Below are 22,113 nucleotides of genomic sequence, written 5' to 3' on the forward strand. Positions count from 1 at the left end.
TAGAAGGAAAGATTTCCATTGGTCATATCTCCCTCCATACAACCGTGCATGGCCTAAGTCAGCCAGCAGTGTTAGTAATTCCCATTCCATGGATTTCTGAGCAGGGACAGCCTGACTGTGACTTCCGAGTGGCTGCTGCAGAGCAGGGGAATGCTACACTGATGCTGCCCTCTTGTCAGATTATTCCACCCTTTATCCTACCTTCTTTCTAAGATTAGTTTTCTGGAAATAAACAATTCTTAAAGCCAGGGCCTGAATTAAAATCCTTATGGACCAAATGCACTCTTAGTTATCTATACAATAGCCCCTGAGATAAATATTTGTGATTGAAGACAGGTGGTTCCCACAGATGTTACCCTGTGTTCAGCCTCAGTCCCAGGAAGGATGGTTGAGCAGAGCCTGTTCAGCTGTGGTATATTGTTGAGGTTCTTTTACAGATCTTACCCTTCCACAGGCATCGTATAACTCTTTTAGGTTTCTCTAAAACATAGGTTTCAGCTGTGTGGGTTTTAACAGAAAAAATATCCAAAACACACATCCTCCTCCTGTGCCTGGGGCCACCCTCATGCTCATATAGAGGGGAGCCCCTCCGTTTTGACCACATTAACAGAAGTGCGTAAAAGCAAAAGCAGAAAGAGCACTTTTACACTGCATTCATCAACACATGAAAAAACAATCTACCACGACCAGTTATGGGCTTGTTCCATTACAGGGCACAAAACAATTGTCTCTGTGCATGCTGGTGCTTTTAAAGCTGACACTGCTGTTGACTTAAAAGCTGTTTGCATTACATCTGTCCACTAAGTATAGATTTCTATATGTACAGCACCAAGGTGAACAAATCAAACATACACTCACACCACAACCAGAGAACTGCTGCAGTGAACAGATCCGCCTGAAATTCTCACATCCCTGTCCATGTCTTATTACCATGTTTTATATTTAAAATACCAACATAACATCATCAGTTTTTCTATGAACTTGATCACAATGGTTTGACAACCATCTTTGTGTTGGTGTGGTACTGACAAATTACTGCTATACAAAAAGTAGAGGAGTCTCCCCAGACTGGGGAATGCTGAGCCCTGGTTAAAGCATTGATCTGATACTCAGTAGCTCAGTTCCTTGTCCTGCTGAAGGCTTGCAAAGTGGCCTTGGCTCAGCTTGGATGTATTGGATATATATGGATATATTCAGACTATCTGTTTTAGCACCAAAGTTAGATACAGATGCTTTCTAATCCAAGTTCAGAAGAGACCTAGGGGCCATATTCAGGCTGCCTTTTATACATGCTCGTATTGCTATCATAGCTACTTACTGGCTGGTCTAACAGTGGCCTGAATAGCTCTCTAGTGAGCATCTAAGTTACTGTCAAGTCCATGCGCCATGCAAGGTAGTCTGAATACAGCCCTTTATCTCTTTGTCTCAGCTCCCTCACCCGTAATGCAGGGACAGTAACATACCTCAGCAAGGCTATGGAGATGTTCAGATCCCAGTGAAGAGGACAACATGGCTACTTTTATAGGCAAAGATGTACTATGCTGAAACAACATAAGGGGACCTGGTTTTAGAGGAGTTTGCCGTCTGCAAGAGCTTACTCCAGATAGAATATCCAAGAGTTAAAAAAGGGATATAGAAGTTAGCAAGAGTGCACCCTGGCATCTGTAGCAGCAATTTTACATAGACTATGCTGTATTCCAGCTTAGGTATTTCCAGATGGCACTGTATTTTACAATTTCCTCTTGCAGTTGACTGCTATCATACATATATATAGTACAACAAAGATGTACACAAGGGTGAATTATTGCCTGTTCTTTGTTGCACACTTTTTCCCAAACATCTGGGGCTTTATTTATGTGGCATTTAGTCTTCCTCAGAAGAGTATCTTTGCCTGGAAAAACAGTATATGCAGCAGCTACAAAAGATAAGGAGAAAGAGAACAGTATGGCTAATAATGAGAACACCAACAGCAAAAATGTACAGGGTTTTGTCACAGTAATCCTGAGGCTGATGGAAAGGTGGGATGAAATTTGGCAGGTACACAGAAAAAACCCAGTAGTTCCCAAGAATGAACCAGAGAAAGAGGAAAAGGCTGAGGGTTAGATGGATGTAGTACTTGTGAGCATTCTGCCTCCAGGGATACTCGTCGTCATCATCATCATCAATCACAACAGACTTGGAAAGCAGCTGCCTCATCCTGGTTGAGTCGTACAGCAGGAGAGTTACCTGGAGGCATTGGGGGAGAAAAGGAAATAAGTAAATTGGCTGCGGAAAGTTTGGGCCAAATTAAAATTGGGTGTGGGAAAATCATGTAAGAGAAAGCTGAGGAGCCACAAACAAGGCAGATCCTGCGGGAAAATAATGCATTTTTTCCCCTACAGTTTATTCACCAGTGAGATTTAGGCCAGACATTGGAAAAAACTTGCCAGTGGTAAGGATGGAAAGGCATGAGAACAGATTGTGTAGGGAGATGGCAGCAGCTCCCACGCTGGAGACTTTTAAGAACAGATTAGAGTAACCGCTAAATGACTTAAGTAGAGTAGTTCCTGCCTTGTAGTGGGTGGAGTTGTCTCTCCTAACTCTATTTTCCATGGCTATATAGGTGAATCAGCTTAAATAAAATAATGAAGGATCTAGTCTTTGACCTAAACCCCAAATAAATTGCTTCAGATACTTTGAATGATTCTGTCAAGTTTTCTTCGATTAATCATTTTTTTCTCAGATTGTGCCATTCCTGCCTTCAGTCAGAACCAGCAGAGAAGTAGGTGGAATACCATGATACTGTGAGGTTAGGAAGGTCTGGTCTACAGGGAAATGCAGTAGGACTTATCAGCAATGCTTAGAAGATTTCTAGTTTAGTCTTGGCAATACAAAGTATGTAGGTATGTTGAATGCAGTGTAGAGAAGCTTTCAAATTTCTGTCCCCTAAATGACTTTCTTAATTTTGGTAGATTTATCGGAGAGGTATATACAGGGACCAACAAGGATTTGGGCCAAACATTGTGAAACCTGTGTTATCTTGCTATATCTGAAACACTTGGCCCAGTCCTCAAGGCAGTAGCTGTTGTAATCGCAACTCCCCTTTTTAGGTGCTCAGGTTGCCGTGCAAGCCTCCCTGCAGCGAGCTGTGTCTTTGGGAAGGGGACTCTAAGAAACCAACTGGCCAAGGAAGCTGCCTCGGCCAACCAGGAATGAAATTCAGAGGGAAAGGTAAAAGATGTGGATTTATAAGTGGCTATGGGGAGGGACGTACTGTCTGAACAGGGGTTCTCAGCCATGTTCTCTTTCCCAGAGTTATATTCTGTGATCATTTTTCTGCTTGAAATGAGAGACAAGAGCACCCCTCATTTTACGCTGTCCCTTCTCCATTAGTCAGTGATTAATGGTGAGAACACTGGCTAAGGAGAACCCATTTGGGTATATGTTTTGCCTGGTTCAGATTTTAGTCCATGTGCCCCATTTTCTAGAGGCAAGGCTTAGCAAGAGGATCTGGGACACCCTGGGAAGAGGATTCTCTTGCTCTTCCCTGTAAAACTGTTCAATTATGTATAAATGATTAAATATTTGTTCACAAAACCAGCTGTTTTTCTAGCCCAGATGTTGGTACCAGTTTGTGAGAAAGAGAGATTAAAGTCCCAGCAGCAACATAGGCAAAAAAATGGTGTTTCCACTGGATGTCTCAGGTCCAGCTGAGCACTCAAACTGGTAGGCTTGTTCAAACCAGCAGAGCATCTTCTTCTCAGGTGAACATTTATTTTAGGCAGGCTCATGACACACAGGAGAGATAAACCTACCTGGCCAGTGGATCTGAGGTTTCCGCATGGGGACCTGTGGCTTGACCTGAAGCTCTGTGCAGCTCATTAGCTTTGAGGTGAGCTCAGCAGATAGGCAGCTGCCTGTACTCAAGCTTCACCAAGCTCAGCAATGGGAATGGGGTTAAATGGCAGATGAGCATTGGTTTTGAGGAAGTCAGAGAAACCTCCCAGGTGGATTTATGGATCTCAGCTGCATCTAACCAGTTCATGGAAAGTGCATTTAATTCTTATGGATATTGCCTTGCCAAGCTGTGATTGAAGCAAATTCTAGGAGTTGCTCACATTGTTGATGACTGCTGAATATACATCTATGGAGCAGCACAACATGAAATTCAGCAGGCCTCTCCGGATGCTGTAGAATGGTTTAGTTGCCTGGGTGAACACCTGTAGGTTACCATTGCCTTTTAAAAGACTGGAGGTGGTAAAGAAACAGAGGAGGAGCCTACAGATGTGTACAGATCTGGGCCAGAATGACTTGCCATTAAATGATATCCATCACAGGACAGCCTTCATTCAGACTTCATCCTATACCTATTCTCTGACCTTTTAACTCTCAGAGGTCAAGCAAATGTCCTGCTCAGTGAAGTCGGTGCAGTCTGATGAACATAACAGAGGGCAGAGTTAAGACAGGTGGAATTTGGCTACAGATCAAGCAGTATGAGATGACATATGAGTTAAGCCAATCAAATTCTGACCAAATGTATTGCCAGACTGCAAAATAGGCAGTCCTGCTGTCAACTGAAGCCAAATTCAAGCCATTATTTGAGGTTAGCAGGAATATTAACTGACCCACTTACCATCTTATTTAGGGTGAGAAAAACTGACTTTAAACCAGAAATAGCTAAGAAACAGTCAACATTTTTGATGAAGGCTTTAGTTCATTAGCATGACAATTTCCTTTCAATTCTGCTCTAATCTTTTCTAAACTATTATTAAATGAACCTTTGATTATACAGATAAGTCCACTGGTGTGATCAAATGACTAAGCATTTGCCAGAACTCATAGCATAGCAAATTCCTTATAACAAGATTAAGCACTTTCTTTTCTTCTCCATTTACTTATTTACTGACCAAAGGTCCTCGGGGGGATGATTCATATCCCAGTGGTGTACTATGGTTTGGTTACCACTGTGAAAGAGTGCAGGGGATGCAGAGACCTGCAGAGGAATATTCTTTCCCCCTTCTTTCGATCCTGGCAAAGAAAAGGGGCTAGAAACATTATCAAAGGGGAACATAGCTAGCTCCTGTCTGCAGCATCTGCTGGCTGCAATATGCAATGCTGTCAAGTCAGAGACTAGCAGGTTCCCTTTCAAGGGACAGGCTGCCTGTACTGAAGCATTAGGCCACAGCCCATCGGGTCTACCCTGTTTGCTCTGCTGGTGCTGGGCTCCTGGGAAGGTGGGCTGGCTGCCGGGTTGCTGCTGCCCCCGTTAGCTGTGCAGGACAGCCAATGCTACCAGTACAGACGTTCAGTTCCATCTAGGAGCAGCACCTGCTGTTCTTAGCCCTTCGTGCCCCAGCGGTGCAGTTCCAAAGCTTTTCCTTCAGCTCTGCCCCTTTTCCTTCCTTTGGCAGGAACATCATTGGGACAGCAAAAAACAGTTTTGCTTAATCCTGCTGAGAAGCCTTGAAGTAGCTCTGCAGTCTGTTGTGACAAGCCTCTTCGTGCCCACTAGCAGCCAGTTAACACGGTCTGCAAGGGGACTGTCAGAACGGGGCGATCCTTTACCCTAGAGTCAACGCAGAGTCATAGCTTTACAGTGAGCAGGGTGTAACATGGATATGGGGGTGTCTCTACTTGTCAAGCAGCCAGGCTCTGGCTCAGCGAAGGTATAAGTGAGCACAGTCCACTAGAAGACAGGTAGCTGTGGTTAGAAAATGCAGTGCCTAGATTAATAAGCCCTGCTGTGAGGCAAGGATATATTTACTCTGGAAGGAAGCCATGCTGCTGCATAGTCATTGCTTCTGGCCAGGTCAGAGTGGGAGAAAATTGAACTTGTGACGGACTGTGTAGAAACACCTGTAGTTTTATAGTATTCCCAAAGCTAGGAGAGTAACTTCCCTTTTTGTCCAGCCTGTGTGTCTGAAAATGAAGGAGAAAGGTCTGGCAGGCTTGGAGGACTGCTTGTGGCAATAGGACCCCATTTACCACAGGCATCCATGTTATGTAGTCATTTCCCTCAGTAGGGATGGTAGCACAGATGCTGTGATGTGGGAGAAAGTCACACCACAATGTGTGGGACAATGCTGAATGCTGAACTCATTAGCATCTCACATGACAGACAGGTGCTTTAGGTGCTGGAACAAGCACAGTTCAATCCGGATAGCTTTCTTCAGTACTGCATGCACATAGCTGTCTGGAGCCATCATTATGTCTTAACTAGCAAGTCAAAGTCTAGTCACACAAAATATATTTCACACATAGAAGGCACATTACCTTTAAGCTGCCAATCACGCCACCCACCAACAGATATAATGGAATTAGTGGCTGAACTGGGCAGTCTTCCAAAAACTTCATTCCTGAACAGCAAAAATTAATAACGTTTGTTATCTCAAGTGATCAAATAGTGCAACAAGCTGTACGGTGAAAACTAAAGGTGCTGTAAGTGAAATGTAGTGCTTAGACCCAAGACTTGTATCCAGTGCCTATTGAAATGGGGGCCAAATTAAAGGGGGTTTGCATCTCCCACTACAGGAGTGAGGGCCATGAACAAGCAAAAGGCAGGAAAAGGAAGAGAGAGAGCAAAGGTAACAACAGCATTCCTGTTGTTCTGGTGTTACTGATCTGAGCCATGTACACAGGTCATTAGCTTCAGCCACTGCCTCTTTGTTAAATGAACGATTGACAGAGCTGGACAGGAAAATTTCATCAGCAGTACAAAATTCATTGAAAATCAAAACCGTTTGTGAAAAGAAGGAATTCTGATAATCTTCATTCAGGCCTTTCCTGCTCATTGGCACCTGTGTGTGGCATGTTCCCAAGTCAGATGCCTTGAAGCCTGGGAGACAGTGCCCGTGGGAGCACCTGAAACCTTTTTAGCTTCCCAGGCAGCTGACAGGGAACCACAGAAGCTCAAGTTTCCAGGCTGTTTGGGTTGCTGGAGGCTAAAGCATTGGTTGTTATGGAGCTGGGGATCCTGGCAACCCTCAAAACTACTGCTAGAAAGAGAAAGCTGGGTAAGTTTTAGGGAAGGGAGTGTATGGCAGTATAAGGATGTTGCTGGCAGTAGACACTGAAGCTTGTGATACAGGTCTGTGGCAGTGAGACTCATCTGTCCAAATATAGATGTCTGCAATGCAGGCATCCATATCTGAACTAGTTTCCTAGACTCCCTTTATAGTCAATAGGGAGAAATAGACACTTGTAAAATTCAATTCATCTTATCCTAAGATAGGCATTTAAAATAGGTCAGATGAGTTGGGCCCTGAAAGTGCCTCTTTCTCTCCATGGCTATATGAGGAATCTAGACAGCCAGCTGTAGATATCTAAAGTTAGCTGAGATGAATCCCCTGCTCAAGTCTCCTACCCAGTGGCATCTTTAGTCAATTTTAAACTGTTCTTTACACTGTAATTTTATTGTTATTGATCCCATGTTTCCAGGCTTCTGCTAATCGCTTGCAGAGGCCAGAAAGGATTTTCTGTTTTCTTCTTCATGTATAAGTCATTTTCAAGGAGAAATTTTGACTTTGAACAATTGGGGTTATCTAGATTCAGGATACTGAAAGCAATGTGCTAGTCTTAGTGCTAAACATCTCTCAGGTGGAACATCTTTCCTCCATGTTCAGAACTACACTGAACAGGGGGCTTGGGATCAGGAAAGAAGTACCAGCGGGGTGTTTTTGCCTTCTTCTGTAGCTGTAATCCTCTTCAGCTTGTCAATTTGCCCACCAAATCCACTGCTATTGCTGGTCCAGAACATTGCTGATGTCCAGAATCTCTCCTCACTCTTTGCATAGTGTAATACAGGTGTTCTGGATTGTGGTTGCTTGCAATAGATCTTATGTTAGTCATAGGATACTGGGCAGTGTTCTGTAACCTGTTGTGTGTAAGGGCTATGGAGTCCAGTGGACTCTTCTGCACTAAGTATTTATTACCAGCCTTCTCATAATTGCAAAGGGTTGGACGTAAATGGATTTGAACTCTCCCTTTTTGTCCCCTATTGTAAGGCTGTAATTTTTTGTCCATTTTGCCACTATGTAACACTGAGACCTGCTCAGACTCCCAACTTTGCAGGGGTGGGCAGCAGGGAAATCATCACAAATTATATCATTTTCAGAAAGCAGCTTCCAGGGTTTCCAGAGTCCTTGGCCCTGTAATAGCCTGCCACAAAAGCAGCTGGGCAGGGATCTCAGGGAATATATTTCAGTTCAGGAACCTAGGCAATTGCTGTTTCCAATGTGTTACTGAGATTTTGATTTGAGGCCAAAAAAAATAATCAAGAAAACATGCCAATTCTTTTTCATGGAGCTGTGATTCTGTTTCCCTGACAAATCTATTATGGAGTCCTTTCATATATGTAACATGACAGCAGTCAGTCTTGGGAAGGATTTGAATGACAGGCAGTGTTACTCTGTAGTTTTGGGGAGAATATTCCAGGGAAGTATGACAGTAGAAGAGGAGGTGAAAGAGGGTAATACAGTGGTAACTTAAAAAATACAGCACTGTGGATGAGTAGGAAATATGGACCTACTGTTGACAGATGGGCATTGACACTTGTTACAGTGAAATCTAGGCACACACATCATGTGCCAATCAGTTCACACACAGCACATGCCTGATTTATTTGGGAACACCAAAACTAGTAGAACAGCATCAGTGCTAGTGCTTCTTTCCTGTGAGCACCAACCATGTTCTCCTTTGACTGTTAATGATGGGATATATGGACCATGAGAGATCAAAACTCTGCTTCTAGTGCAGTGCTCCCTGCAAGGCAGAGCAATCTGAGGTTTAGAGCTAAGAGCAATTGAACCTGACCACAACATAGACCAGCATGTGAGTCCAAATGAATAAACCAGGAACCTTTGCAAGGTCAGACACAGCAAGTACGTGCAACAGCTTGTACAGTGTCCAAAGGAGAAAAAGAGATGAGAGGCTTGGGGAAACAGAGGTACTTGCACATTTTACGTCTTGGCTACCACAGAACAACGCTGCACTGGGATCCAGGACACAAAGTCCAGGCAAGTGGAAAGAGCACTCGTGAGCGATCAGGATATGAGCAATGCCTGCTTCTCTAAGGACACCGGTTTGGGCAGTGTTGCGGTATGGCCCACAACAGGTCACTACTAACAAACTGTCCCTGTGACTCACGATTATCCATGAGATGAGGGGTCAGGATGAATGAAAGCTAACACAGTGGTGGCCTCATTTTAGCTGCTTTGCTTTTCTCAGGCAGCTGAATGGCTGAAGTGCATCCCATAGGAAAGGAGGGCTGCTGTATAGCAAGGCTAATCTGGCATCTGGTGCCCGCTCCCCACCTTCTCTTCTAATAGGAGACAGAGGACACAACATGCCAGGCCATTTTCAGTTGTTCTAGTGGATGACTGCAGCAACCATCACTTAGCGCAGACCTCAATCGGGCCCTGGACTGTGAGCTTTACACTAGGATCTAGGTGCTGAAGAGGATTTATCTCAACATAATTGCTTCTGGGCACCATTTTATCAGAAGGCATATCAGCAAATCAGAGGAATCTCACAGAAACGGTGAGTGGCTGAAGGACTGAAATGCAAGGAAAGATTACGTTAACAACAACCATTAACAAACAAGCCTGGCTCCCACGTAAAGGTACAGAGTATGAGGACAGGCTTCAGACAACTGTTGGGAGCACTTGAGAGCTGAGGAATTATTTGGTGTAGATATGAGCATGAGGAGTAGTACTGGGCTAAATTTGAACAGGGGAAAATTTAGACTGCCTATTGAGAAAACGATGTCATCAGCTTTCAAATGTGATTTAGCTACCCCTGGGGAACACTGTATATAAAGGTAGTCTGGACAGTGTACAAGAATGTGTTATTGGGAGCACTCCTTCACTGTCCTGGAAACTAAAAAAAATTCTCAAAAAGAGGTCTATGAGGTCCTTCCATAGCTCTCTTTATTTTTGGAATGTTTAATGAAAAAAACCTATCTCTGCTACCAGTAAAATTTAGAAAGCTGCTAAACAATCCGTGGCTTAAATGATGTCACAAGTCTGGAGCTTGGAAAATTTGCTGAGTCCTTTTCATGTATCTTGATTTATAGTGTGATTGACAGTACTACCAAATTTTAAAAGTGTATAATGTTAGTGTGTAATTATTAGGGGGGCCACCAGTTTTTTTACAAGTATTATTATAATTTATTTGTTGACATTTGAAAATATCTCACAGTTTTCCTCTGCAGAAGGCAAGAGCCAAAATGACTGGAGGCACATCAGCAAGTTATTCTCCAAGATCATGGTAACAGAATGTTATCGGAAAATCAGAGGCTTTTGCTTGGATAATAAATATCTGCATTTTCCTTGACATTTCATTTTCCTAAAAATGCCTTTGCAGATATGTAGCTGCAGGAAACCAATACCCTCTGACAACATTATATTACAGTGACATTATCTCTTAATTTCAGTAAGTTGTGAAAAAAAGGTCTCTATATCTGATGCAGGGGATACCCAGAGCTCCAGGCTAATATCTTACCATACACTTTCCAATTCTCACTGATCTTAAAGATATTATGAAATATTCCTAGGAAATGATATTTATAAGTGGTCAGATTCCAGCTCTGGGTTCATTTCCAGAAGGCTGGCTGTTGATATGCATGCAAGCTGTACCACACTTTGAATTATAGCTTCCCTCCCCTATTCCACAGCTGAGGCATATTCAGCCTGGGGAAAAGCTAAAGCTAAAATCCTCTTATGGGATAAATAGCAATTTTAAGTCATGGATAAGCATAAGAGCCTAAGTGTTGAGATGTAACAGTTCAGCCCATCTCCCTACTTCCTAACTGCTCCTTAATCCCTCATTAGAACTCCCTAATTCCTAATTAGGACACCCTAATCAGAATCCTACCACAGTCATCACTGGTACTCGCAGGGCCCCAGATAAAGGAAGCAGCACCAACCTTTAGCTGAACAAGGGTTTTGTGGGTTTGGCCAACTATAGATGCCAACAGGCTAGGTGTCCTGACTCCCTTAAAAGTCATCTCACCTCAATGCAGACACCTAAAAGAGGGCATGGGACTTTCACTGTCAGAAATGCTCATTTATCTTAACTGGCTCCCAGGGCAACACACGGCACATAGCTTGGTTAGAGATGCGTACAGGCCAAATCTAGGTGGGATGCATCTTGCCTGCAGCATCTGCATGTAGAGTTCATTTGCACCATCTTTCATGAGTAATGAGACAGGAGGTGAACAACTTCTCAAGGACACCCATCTGGAATGATTGTAAGGGCTCTTGAGGACAAGACTTAAAATTTGAAGTGATCTGAATACACTGGAAAAAGACATTCAAGATCTACGAGATCACAGCCGATAAAGCTGAACACTGTGTATAGGAGAGAAAACTTCAATGTAAATAAAAAATGAGAAATGTCTGGTAGGGAGCAGCACTGCCAAAAACCATCTGGACTTACAATGCACCATAAACTAAATTGGAGCCAATGAGTTGGTGCAGAGAGACCATCTTTCATTCTGAGGTGTGTTTACAGGAATCCTGCATGTTAAACAGAGGAGCTAATTATTCTGCAATGCTTATTCCTCAGGTCTCAGCTGGAGTCCTGTGTTCTGTCTTTTTTTTTTTTTTTAAGGGAAAAAAAATAGTTACGTTGGCCAGAGGCCAAAGGAGGGAGGCAAAAATGCAAAAAAAATGCAAAAAAAAAAAAAAAAAGCTACAGAAACAGTGACCTGTGAGGTCAGGTTGAAAGAAGTAGGTTTTTGAGATCTCTGGAAAAAAAGAAGATGGAGTGGGGTTATAATAACAGCCTTCAAACAGTTCAAAAGTTCTCTTGAGTAGGACGGTGACCAATCTATCTTTGTGACCGTGGCGTGTAGGACAGGCTGTAATCTGTTTAATTTGCCACAGGGAAGATTTAGGTTGAATATGGGGAAAAATATTTTGTCTGAGAGAGCAATAAAATGCTGAAATAGGCTCCTTGGGAAGCCATGGAATTTCCTTGAGCAAGGGCAAGTCAGACATCTGTCAGGGATGCCGTGAGCACGCGAGCCTATCTGAAAGCAGAGGTGTGCTGGTGTCTCTATCGATGTTTCTCAAGTGGGGGTCACAACCCGTGTGGAGGATGTGAAAGGCCCAAAGGGAGCAATGAAGTGTTAGAAAATGCTCAGTTTTTTAAAACAAAAGAAATCTATGTTAATGGTAAGGAAAAGGTGATGCTTAAGAAAGAAAAGAAGAGCCTTATGCAGTCTAAAAATGTATAAAATTCTGCAGCTCAAAGGATTTTCCTTTCCTTTCTTAAATATTTGATCTTGAAATGCTGCTCGCCAGTCCAGCCTTTGGGGGGCTATCCAGAGACAGATCAGCCAAAAACCAGGTCTCACTTTCAAAAAGGTGGAGAAATAGCAGCCTAGATGATCTCTTCTTCCCTTCCAGCCCTACGCTTCTAAGATTTTTGCAGTGCAGTTAATACAGAGGGATCCTGATTAATGAAGTCTTCTCATGTGTCGGATTCTGAGCTTCCTCCCGCAGACAGAGCCAAAACACCCACAGCCCTTTGCCAGGTGCTGGTAGCCCAAGCAGCAATTGAGCTGAAGTAAATACACCAGTAAAAAAGTGAGTTAAAATCGGTATGAGGCTCAGAACATGCCAGCAGCTTCATGGTAAATAGAAATAATGGGAAATGCACCCAAAATAAGCAATGCACAACTAGAAAATTCAGAGTTATGGTTAAATTTAAAGAAACCCAAACCATGTGAGATACAAAAATGTATCGGTAAGGTCTCCAAGTACCCTGACTCCTGCCCTGTATTGTGGTGAGACACACTGGAGGGGTGTTTAAGACAAACAGGGTCAGAATTCAAGCGCTGCTTCCTCCCCACCATGCAGTGTGGGCTGGGATACTGTCTGAAGTGAAAATACCAACACACGGGTTTAACAATTGGAAACTTTAAGGTTTCCAACTCCTTTCTCCCACAAGATGCGTTAACCTGCCACACAGTGCCAGGAAGTTTGTATTTTTAAATTGCTTTAGTAGCCAGCTTACCTGTAAAAGTCATGGACAGTGGTAAAGCAAGGAAAGCGAGGAGCCCAAATATAAAGCATGCTGTGAATGAGAAAAGAAAGACAGCGTTATTGGGGCTGGTTGAAGTTTAGAGACCTGCAGTTCCATCCAATATTTTACAGATGCTCTTTATCCATAAAGTTGTGTAGCAAGAAATGCGGTGCACTCGATGGGGCAGGAATATCATGTTTGTGGTGCAGCATATGAGATGATGAGACCAGTGAGTGGTTTATCACTCTCCCAGAGCTCAGGCTTCCATTTTTTAACTCATACATTGTTAGTGCTTGTATCAGTACTAAAGCAATGAGAGACAGCTGCTTTTGTTGCTGCTACTTGTAGCTGTCTTATTGCAAGGGCGAGGACTCAGCCACTGCTGCCATAGCCTGCATCAGCTTCAGAGGCACCGCCAGGTGACTGTGCAGTAACAAGTAACTTTGCATCAGCTAATCCATGGCAACTGATGAGCCGTATCTGTTTGCTAAGCAAATAGCAGCTTTAATGCCATTCCACTCAGTTTTCACTGATAGCTAAATAAACTGTCTTTATTGCAGATGTGAATAGTTTCTGGCTGGTCTACCTCCCTGACCCAGCTCAGCTCATGAACACAAAGGCAGCAGCCCTGCTGCAAGGAGTGGGATTTGTCATTGGGATAGATCAGCTTAAGCTCTTAGGTGTGCACATAGACTGTTCCCGCAGATGAGTGGATCTGAGGTGCTTAGTTACTCCCCAGAGAGCTGCTGGTGTATCTGAGCCCTGGTATTTTCCCAGCACAGCCTGATGCTGCAGAGGATGAATGCTTACCTTTGCAGAAAGTGAGAAACAATACCGTCAAGAGCCGTGTGAGCAGCCTGTCTTACAAGAGCTGTCACCTCTGTGCCTAATCATGAACACTTGGCAATATTAAAGTGAAACGCTGCCCTGCAAAATGAGAGTAAAACATAATGAGGACATTCTGTGGCGAGCGTCCCTGCAGAGCACTTCTGCAAATGGCTCAATCTGCAAGTAGATGCCTAAGGAGGCAAGAGGGCGGTAAGCAGAGGTGGGTATAGGTTGCAGAGGGGCTGAGAAGGGCATGGATAAGAAAAGGAGTAGGATGTCTCCTTGGAGGCTTATGAAAAAAATCTTGGAGCAAGCATTCGGGGTTGGTTTGGGACCAGTCTTTCCCCAAGCAAACCATGTCACGCGGTTCCCCGTGCCAGAGAACTGCAGCCTCTGCAAGGCGACCCGTGTCCTCCTCGCCGCGCAGGACTGGGGACACTGCCAGCACCCTGCGTACAGTGCCGCTCTGCGAAACTACAGCACTGCCAAAGCATTGCCCTCAGGGTGCCTCAGAGAAGAAGGGAAACATCGTTGCCTCCATTTTACAGAAGGAGAAAGTGAGACAGAGGACGTAGGAGCAGCATCAAAATTCAGGGCAGATCCACCAGGCTTTCTGACTCGCAGACACTTTTCATGGGAACACACCATCCCCCACACGCTGCTTGGGTTTTCTCAGCAGAGAACGAGGATCTTACACTCCAGCGCTTGAGAGACATCTTTCTTTCTCAGAAGTAGCATGTTTATTATCTCTGTGAATTGGTAGAGACTGAGGATATTTTGAGCTGAAGAAAGCACTTCTGTTCCTTTGTGCCACCCCCTCCTCCTCTCCCCGTCGGCCGGTCTCTCTCTCTCTCACACACACACATTTTTGCTCAGGCTCTCCTATCTCTTGAACGCTGCACAGTACAGAAATTCTTCCTCTGCTTGAGTAGTGTCCTCCACTTGACTAAGCTCTTTCAAACGCTGACAGCCTCTCATTAGAACAACTCAGCTTAGAGCCTCCCTTTTCACCACATGTCACATTTCATGCTAAGTCCTCTTGCTGTTACATTATCTAGACTATGATTTTCATATTCAGAAGAGATGTTATTGTAGCTGAGTTGGGCTTCCAACACACCCATGAACATCACCTGCAAATAGTGCCCACAAGCCTGGGCAACTCCTTTATCTGGTATCCACATGAATGTAGTTCAGGTGTGCAGGAGTTGCATCGCCTGCCTGGTGTTGCCAGAAGTCCTGTCGTCAGGGCACAGCTCTCGGAGCGGCGTCACCCCTCTGCCTCTGGTTTCATAGCCTCCTCCTGTTTCTGCCCTTGCTGCACAGGCAAGTACTCAGGAGCCTGGCAGGAGGAGGCATCACGTCATTTCTTCATCGCACGGAGCGCGGTCTGTCTGACCCCCGGGGAGGGGTGCTGCGGTACGCTCTGTGAAAGGCTCGGGGCGGCCCGCGTATATATGGGGCTGCACATCTGGCACACGGGTGCCTGTGTTTGCTTGTGTCTAGCATCTACCCGATAGCTTGGTTTTGGAGGAGAGAAATGGGAGGTAGGGACTGCTCGCAGCTCAAGAGAAAAAAATAATGGTTCATTAATTCCCCTCCCAAAGCAGTCGCTGGGAATGTATTTACTCATTATCTCCCCATTCAGCTACAGCCTCTTAGGTCTCGAATTGGAGGGGCAGATGCATAGTCTGGGAAGGCTTCCAGATCTGTGTTTAACAAAGTGAGACTCTCAACAATTGACTACACAACTGGCAGGGCTCCGCAGCCGCTCTCAATGCCACCAGCAGCATAAAGACTGTTTTCCCCGAAACGTGTGGGGTTTTCACAGAAATGCTGCTCAGTCGGGACACACTCACTCTCTGCCTGGATTTGTCTGGGTTGTGCTGCCCCATTCTGGTCCGAAGACAAATTGCTCAAGAAAATGGTATTTGCCGCAGGGTCGCACAGCTCTGCAGAGAGGACACTGCTATCTGTGCAGTTTCACACGTGGGGCTTGTGATATTTTTAAGTCGGTGATATCGCCTCACAGGCTGTTCAGAGGAGCCCCTGGGCCCATTCCTAGAAAAAGTAGCAAAAAAAAAGGACTGGTAGTCTCTAAAAACACAGGAGGGGGAGGGAAGTGTTTCCGGGCATGGCTCAGAAGGACATCTGCTCCACGAAGCTGGTGTCAGGGCGTCAGGCAGGAGAGCCCTGCTCTGTACTGCCGGGGCAGCGTGTGGTGGGCCACTGGTGAAGTCCTGCTTCGGGAGGCATCAGCGAGCAAATCCCACCGTCCCGGGAAATGGGTGAAGGGAAGAGCTCATGTCTGGGATCACAACAGAGGAAGAGGAGAGCAAGTGGCTGTATATCTTGCACATTCCTTGAAATCTGCAGGCACAAAACTCAGATCGGTGGGTGCAGATTTTGTGTCTCCTGCCCAGCAGGACAGTTGGCTGATATAAATCTGCCGTTTAGCTGAGTTACTCCTGCCAGGGTCTCCCCACACTCTTCCATGGCACAGAAGTAAACAAACTTGAAATCACCGTTAGCATTATGGGTGTACGTCATGGTTTCTCTTTCTTTCTATCTGACACCTGAGCTGCTGCCTCTTCCGTAGCAATGCCCCTGCACTGCAGCTCTCCTCCCCTCCCTCTGCTACCCCCTTGTTCTCCATCCCCAGTTACGTGCCTGGCCTCAGGGCATGCAGCAGATGAGTTGTCCTCTAGTGTGTGGGACAGATCTGGAGGCAATATTGGACGTGACACCAATTCACCTGTGGGCTCCTCAGGCTTTGTTTTGCTGTCATAATTTTTCCAAGCACTTGGAAGTTTCACATCAGCTGAAGCTGTCCCTGTTTACTTTGAAGATAGAGAGAAGTTTCTTTCTTTTCAGGTAAGAAGAGTCCTCACGGGATTTTCAGAAGTGATTTATGAGTATAAATCTCAACCTACCCACTCTTCTTAGGTAGTATGCTAATACGGCTGTAGCGCAACCTACTCAGTAGAGTGTGTGACAAGCTCTCTGATAATAAATACAGTAATAAATGAAGTGTTGTGTACATTAGCCATCACTCCCAAATGCTGTTTGTTCTATAGCCTGTCAGGTTTTTGCCATGAGTCTGTGTCCTGATAAAAAAAGGAAAAGATTTTTTTTTTTTTTTTTAATGAGATGCTACCAGCTTCCAAACAAATTCTGCAGCTACCCCTGGATTTATCTGCACAGACATGTTGAGGAGCAAAAGTCTGGGTGTAAACTCACAGTACTCCCTTCAGACACCCCATGGGAATGCTGATCTGAAGGCGGCTGACTCTCAGCAGACTGCATGTGAGCAAATTTGGGTCAGTTGGCCTGGCCCCAGGACTGGTCACAGCCTGAGGCAGATGCAGATGGTAATGCACTAGCTTAGCAAGCAGTGTCGTGGTGTGCTGTCCAGCAGCATGGACACTGGCGGTGCAACAGGCTGGGGTGCAGATGGGTAGTGGATATTTTCATCCATTTTTATTCCTTCACAGTATCTGCAGGCATCCCATATTGATAGAGACTTGGAGAAAAGAAAGGATGCAGTGTATGTGGGTGCTGCGGTGGCAGAGCAAGTCTCAATGGATCTTCCCAGGGAACCAGCCCCAGAAAGGTCCTATGTTTCAGGACCGGGGATGAGTCTGCCCATGGCTTTGGTAGCTGTGGATACTGCATGCCATTCTGGGCTTTTGAGTGACAGGAAAATGCCACCACATCAGATGGGATATGCAGAAAAACTTGAATGAACTAACTTTGAAGGACAAGAATTAAATCTGTTTGGCTTGGCTAGCCAACGGCCCAATGAGAGAAAATAACAACAAGGTTTGAGCTCTGAAAAAAGGACCTGTGAGTGATCCAAAGAGCTATGAAGGTAGAGACATGAGGTGAACTCGAGCAGAAACAAAGATTTCTCTGTCCATGAGGCTAAGTGCCATAGCAAGGAGATATATTGATGGAATAGTCTCTTGGGATGAATGGCAGGAATCCCACCCCTGGGGTGATTTAATGCCTTGACCAAACTAGATACTCAACAGCTGGAGGATTCGGTGTAAGGAACAGCCATTCCCATGGAGGTCTCCAGTCCTAGTGCAAAGCCACCACAGGAGGCAGGGGAAGTGTGATAAAACTGACTTGCAGACAGTTTTATCCAAGCTCAGGGCCACCAGCTGTTTGCTGCATGCCATCACTGTTTGCTTAGACAAGGTTGTGTTACTGTGAAACAGCACTTTGGTACCCAGATAAGCAATGCCAACATCACACCACCTAAAATCTAAGTTCCAGGTTCCAGCACTGACACCAGCAATGCTGCTCTCACCAGAAATGGTGTAGAACAAGGAGGTGCCAGCAATCTGAGTATCTTCAAGATGTGGAGGATGTAGATGTAGATGTAGATGTAGATGTAGATGTAGATGTAGATGTAGATGTAGATGTAGATGTAGATGTAGATGTAGATGCAGATGTAGACTGGGGGTTAAGCAATATTGCAGAGTGGCTTGTCTGAATGTTATGCCATGCCTCTAGCTACTGAACTACAATTATGCCATGGTCTAGGTTCTGGATTTGGCCCATTGTAATTAATTTCCAGGTGTACTTCTTCAATGAGATTTAGGCATTACATAAAGAGCCACCAGTTTGCTTTGCAATAGACCCAGGGTAGTGGATTAGCTTGCTTTTTTTTTTTTTTGTCAGTTAATTAAAGACTGCCCTAATGTTCTGAACTTAAATTGCTGTACCAAGAATGAAAAGAATTTAAATGATACTGCACAGGTAGGTTGACTCTTCGGAGTCGTTTAAATATCAGGAGACCATAGGTACAAATGTGGGGCTGTGCCGAAACGCTCTTTGAAAAATATACACAGGATGATGAGAAAAAGTGAAATTAAGTGTCACTGCACTTCAGGAGGGTTTGCATTTTAATGAACAGAAAATCAATTTTGGATGCACTAGCTGATCCATAGCTAAAGCTGAGCTGATTTTGAACTTAAATGTAATGAAAACTTAAAGGTAATAGGTTTCCTAGAACGGTATTTCTGAGTTGCCTTATGCGTGGGTAACTGTGGGTGCCCAAGAGGATGTTCCTGGTGTAAGAGAGTATAGATGAGATCAGAACTAATCCCATTCTTTCAAAAACATTTCAGAAAGATCATTTATTTTCTCTGTTGTCATTAAAGCCCCAGTGGCAATTTAATACCAACAGGGAACAGTGACATTTTGCTTGTAACTTGAACAAAAATCAGAGAAAATACTGTCTTTGCCTTTTTTTATTGTGATATTCACCAACGAGCCCAGATCTCCCTGCACATGCTTTCTGTGGGGTGCAAGGGAGCCCACGCCGGCCCAGTCCCGCTCCCAGGGGCTCGTTGGGGCATAACAAGAGCACCACATGCTCCGTGCCCCTCGGTGTTCGTCGCTCCCTAGACCTCCTTTCCCCTGGGGCAATGATGAGCATGAAGAAGCGGGCCAGAAAATGTCCTCTCCATCCCTGCTTGTGCCAGGTTCCTGTGGGTGCGGGCACTTTGAACCCAGGCCAGCGCTGTCTGTCCCCCTGTCTTGGTTTTGTCTGAAGGGTTGTAAGGCAGCTAGGAGTTAAGGGGCTTAATCATTAATAAAAGTTAATTCTGAACTTTGAGAGCCTTTCAAGTGAAGCCAAAAGCACAAATATAAAAGACCCCAAGGTAACAGCCCTAGACTGGCAAATGCAGCAATTAGTGTGGGTGAAGTATCAATTATAGTGAGTGGTCAAGAGCTTTCCTTCTTCTCATATTTGAGTGGAATTAGAAATTGCTACTACCTAAAAGTGAAAGCAAAAGGCACTTGCAACTCGGAGTGAAAAGGAGAGTAAGCTGGAGTAAGCTGCTTTAAAACTCTTGGATTTTAACCTCCTGCCAACAACACCGCTTCCCTGGTCTCACAAAAACCTGTCCCTGAAGCGTATTTCTCCTTTGCCTCTTTGCGCAGCTTGCACGGCCCCCAGCCAGGTCAGCTTTCTGCTGCATTGCTCCTCGGAGAGCAGGAACCAGCCCGTTCACCCAGCCCAGGAGCTCGTTACGCCCCTCTGCGTCCTCCACCTGGGTGGGACAAGCCAGTTGCTTTAAAGCCTGAGCGAGCCCAGGCTGTCATTCGAAAGACGTCTGTTCAGATAACTGATGCTTCCTACCCACAACACATGGCCACTTACGAGGGCTACCCATGCTTTCGGTGGCCGTTGTGCCAGGGACCGGGCAAGCAGAGGGAAGAAGACCCCGCTCCAAATGGCTCTGGGTGAAAGGGGGGCTATTCCTGACCATACTCTGTCCCCGACCTCGTGTCCCCGTGTCAGCACACAGGCTGGCAGCAGTTTTGCTTTGCAGGAATTGCTCCTGGGGGAGTTGGTTCCCAGGCTGGCTGCACTGCTCTTTACCAGGTTGTTTTCCCTGCAGATATTTCTGCTGGACTACATGTAAGGTACCACTTGAAACAGGAGAAAAACACAATATATTTCTTAGGCTGTCTGATGCAGCCTGTATTTAGGGACTTGGTGGTGTTGTATTTGTTTGAAATTTTACACTGGTCTGCTATAATCCAAATACTGCAGCAGGCCAGTGCTGTCAGGATACAGTTACTATTGTGTGCTCCATCAGCACCCGAAATTGCCTAGGAAAGAATTCTTTATATACCTGGCTGAGCTACGGGGCTGTTTAAGTACAGAAGGTGATGGCTACCAGAACTGCCTTACCATTGCTGGCAATTTTAGATATGCAGCGGTGGCAGGCTTTCTCCAGGCCGGCAGTCATTGTGAAGCGCCTTTTGAGGAGTCTGTAGGGATACAGAAATGACTACGGTTAGGAAAAGTGCCTTTAACTAACTAAATATCTTGGCTCAGAGTCACTCACACACTTCAGCAGGCTTTCACTACCCCCCAAAAACCCCAAAGCATCCACGAATCCGGACAGCAGCCATCGGAGTGTGGCATACCCAGAGGCAGGTATGGCTTCCAGCTTTGGGCTTGCCTGCTGGTGATGCTAAAGCTTCAGGGTCACGGGAAGGCTGGGGGGAGAAGTATTAATGCTGTCTCCCTGAAAACTATAAAAGGATCTATCTTGATTTTGATTGAGGTTGGGGCAGGACAAAGTGTATTTAACTGTTATGAGAACACCCAGTGAAACTGGTAGGGTTCACTATGCAAACCTCTACAAAAATTATTTAGGGAGCAAAAGTGAATTAAAGAAAAGGGGAGGAGAGAGGATGAAAATAGTTTTAAGACTGAGGAGGATTCTGAAAAGGAATATAGAATAAAAACTGCAAACCACAGGGAGCCCAGAACAAGACGCCTTTGATAAAAAAGTAGCTGGATTAGAAAGTAGCTCTTTGTAAAGAAGAATTTTTACGAGGTGGGGTGAGGGATGAGCAAGCAGCTAGGCATCCAAGGCCTGGATGTCAGACAGCACCAGACAGTTAAGTAGCATCCAGCGTCGATGGGAGTGTGTAAAGCTCACATACACACACACACGCTGCAAGCCTTAGCCTCTGGCCAGGGTCACCACAGGTCTACCACCAGTTCCAGCTGTGGGATAGATGAAGGTGTGTGCAGAGGAGGCTGGGATGGGGGAAGCTGCATTTCTGCACATGCCTCAAATTAGCCTCTTTAAATTTCTTAATGATTAAAGAGCAATATTTTAAGTTTAGCCTCATTCTGTTCTAAGCTGACATGAAACCCACCTCAGTGAGATTTCTCATCACGCAATGCAGATCCCAACCTGGCCCAGACCCTACCAGGGCCCACAGGGCCCCAGAGACGTGTTGAAGATAAAGGCAGCCTTGTACCACCCAGCCGATATGTGGCCATACCCCCCTCCATAGCACGTCCAAGCCCTACCAGACGTGGCTGAGCAGAGCTGGCTGTCTCCTGGGAGTCTGCTTTCTCCTGCAAGCCCAGAGACCCGTGAGCTGCAGCAGCACAGGACCCTCTGCTGCCGTGGGGAATGGGATGGGGTTTGCTCCTTGCATGTTGGCATTGCAGTTTCTATTTCCTGGCAGTGACAGCAGTAATAGAGGCAGGTGTGGTGTCACCTTTTGGTCAGCAGCTGTGGTGGTTTAACCTGGCAGGCAGCTAAACACCACGCAGCCGTTTGCTCACTCCCTCCCGCAGTGGGATGGGGGAGAGAATCAAAAAAAAAAAGGTAAAACTCGTGGGTTGAGATAAAGACTATTTAATAGGACAGAAAAGAAAGGGAAAATAATGATAAAAGAATATACAAAACACGTGATGCACAATGCAATTGCTCACCATGCACTGACTGA

At 45.2% G+C, this 22,113-nt stretch overlaps 1 protein-coding gene across 1 annotated transcript; it reads right to left on the reverse strand.

The window, feature by feature from the left end:
• Positions 1 to 1,863: 1,863 nt before the first annotated feature.
• On the reverse strand, positions 1,864 to 20,606 carry TMEM272 (transmembrane protein 272). The gene is made up of 4 exons (XM_072854532.1): positions 20,549 to 20,606; positions 13,000 to 13,059; positions 6,253 to 6,335; positions 1,864 to 2,226 (listed from the first exon to the last, which is right to left on the reverse strand). The coding sequence occupies exons 1-4, from the start codon at positions 20,604 to 20,606 to the stop codon at positions 1,864 to 1,866; spliced, it is 564 nt and encodes a 187-aa protein (XP_072710633.1).
• Positions 20,607 to 22,113: the final 1,507 nt, after the last annotated feature.

The sequence above is a fragment of the Ciconia boyciana genome, chromosome 1, assembly GCF_034638445.1.
Source record: "Ciconia boyciana chromosome 1, ASM3463844v1, whole genome shotgun sequence".
Classification (NCBI taxonomy): domain Eukaryota; kingdom Metazoa; phylum Chordata; class Aves; order Ciconiiformes; family Ciconiidae; genus Ciconia; species Ciconia boyciana.

What these genes read in the sequence shown, in the direction of transcription:
- TMEM272 (XM_072854532.1), bottom strand. Translation starts at nt 20,606, where the DNA reads ATGACTGCCGGCCTGGAGAAAGCCTGCCACCGCTGCATATCTAAAATT. An exon ending in ACTGTCCATGACTTTTACAG is followed by an intron (nt 6,336 to 12,999) that starts GTAAGCTGGCTA and finishes TTTGCTGTTCAG; the next exon opens with GAATGAAGTTTTTGGAAGAC. An exon ending in GCGTGATTGGCAGCTTAAAG is followed by an intron (nt 2,227 to 6,252) that starts GTAATGTGCCTT and finishes CAATGCCTCCAG; the next exon opens with GTAACTCTCCTGCTGTACGA.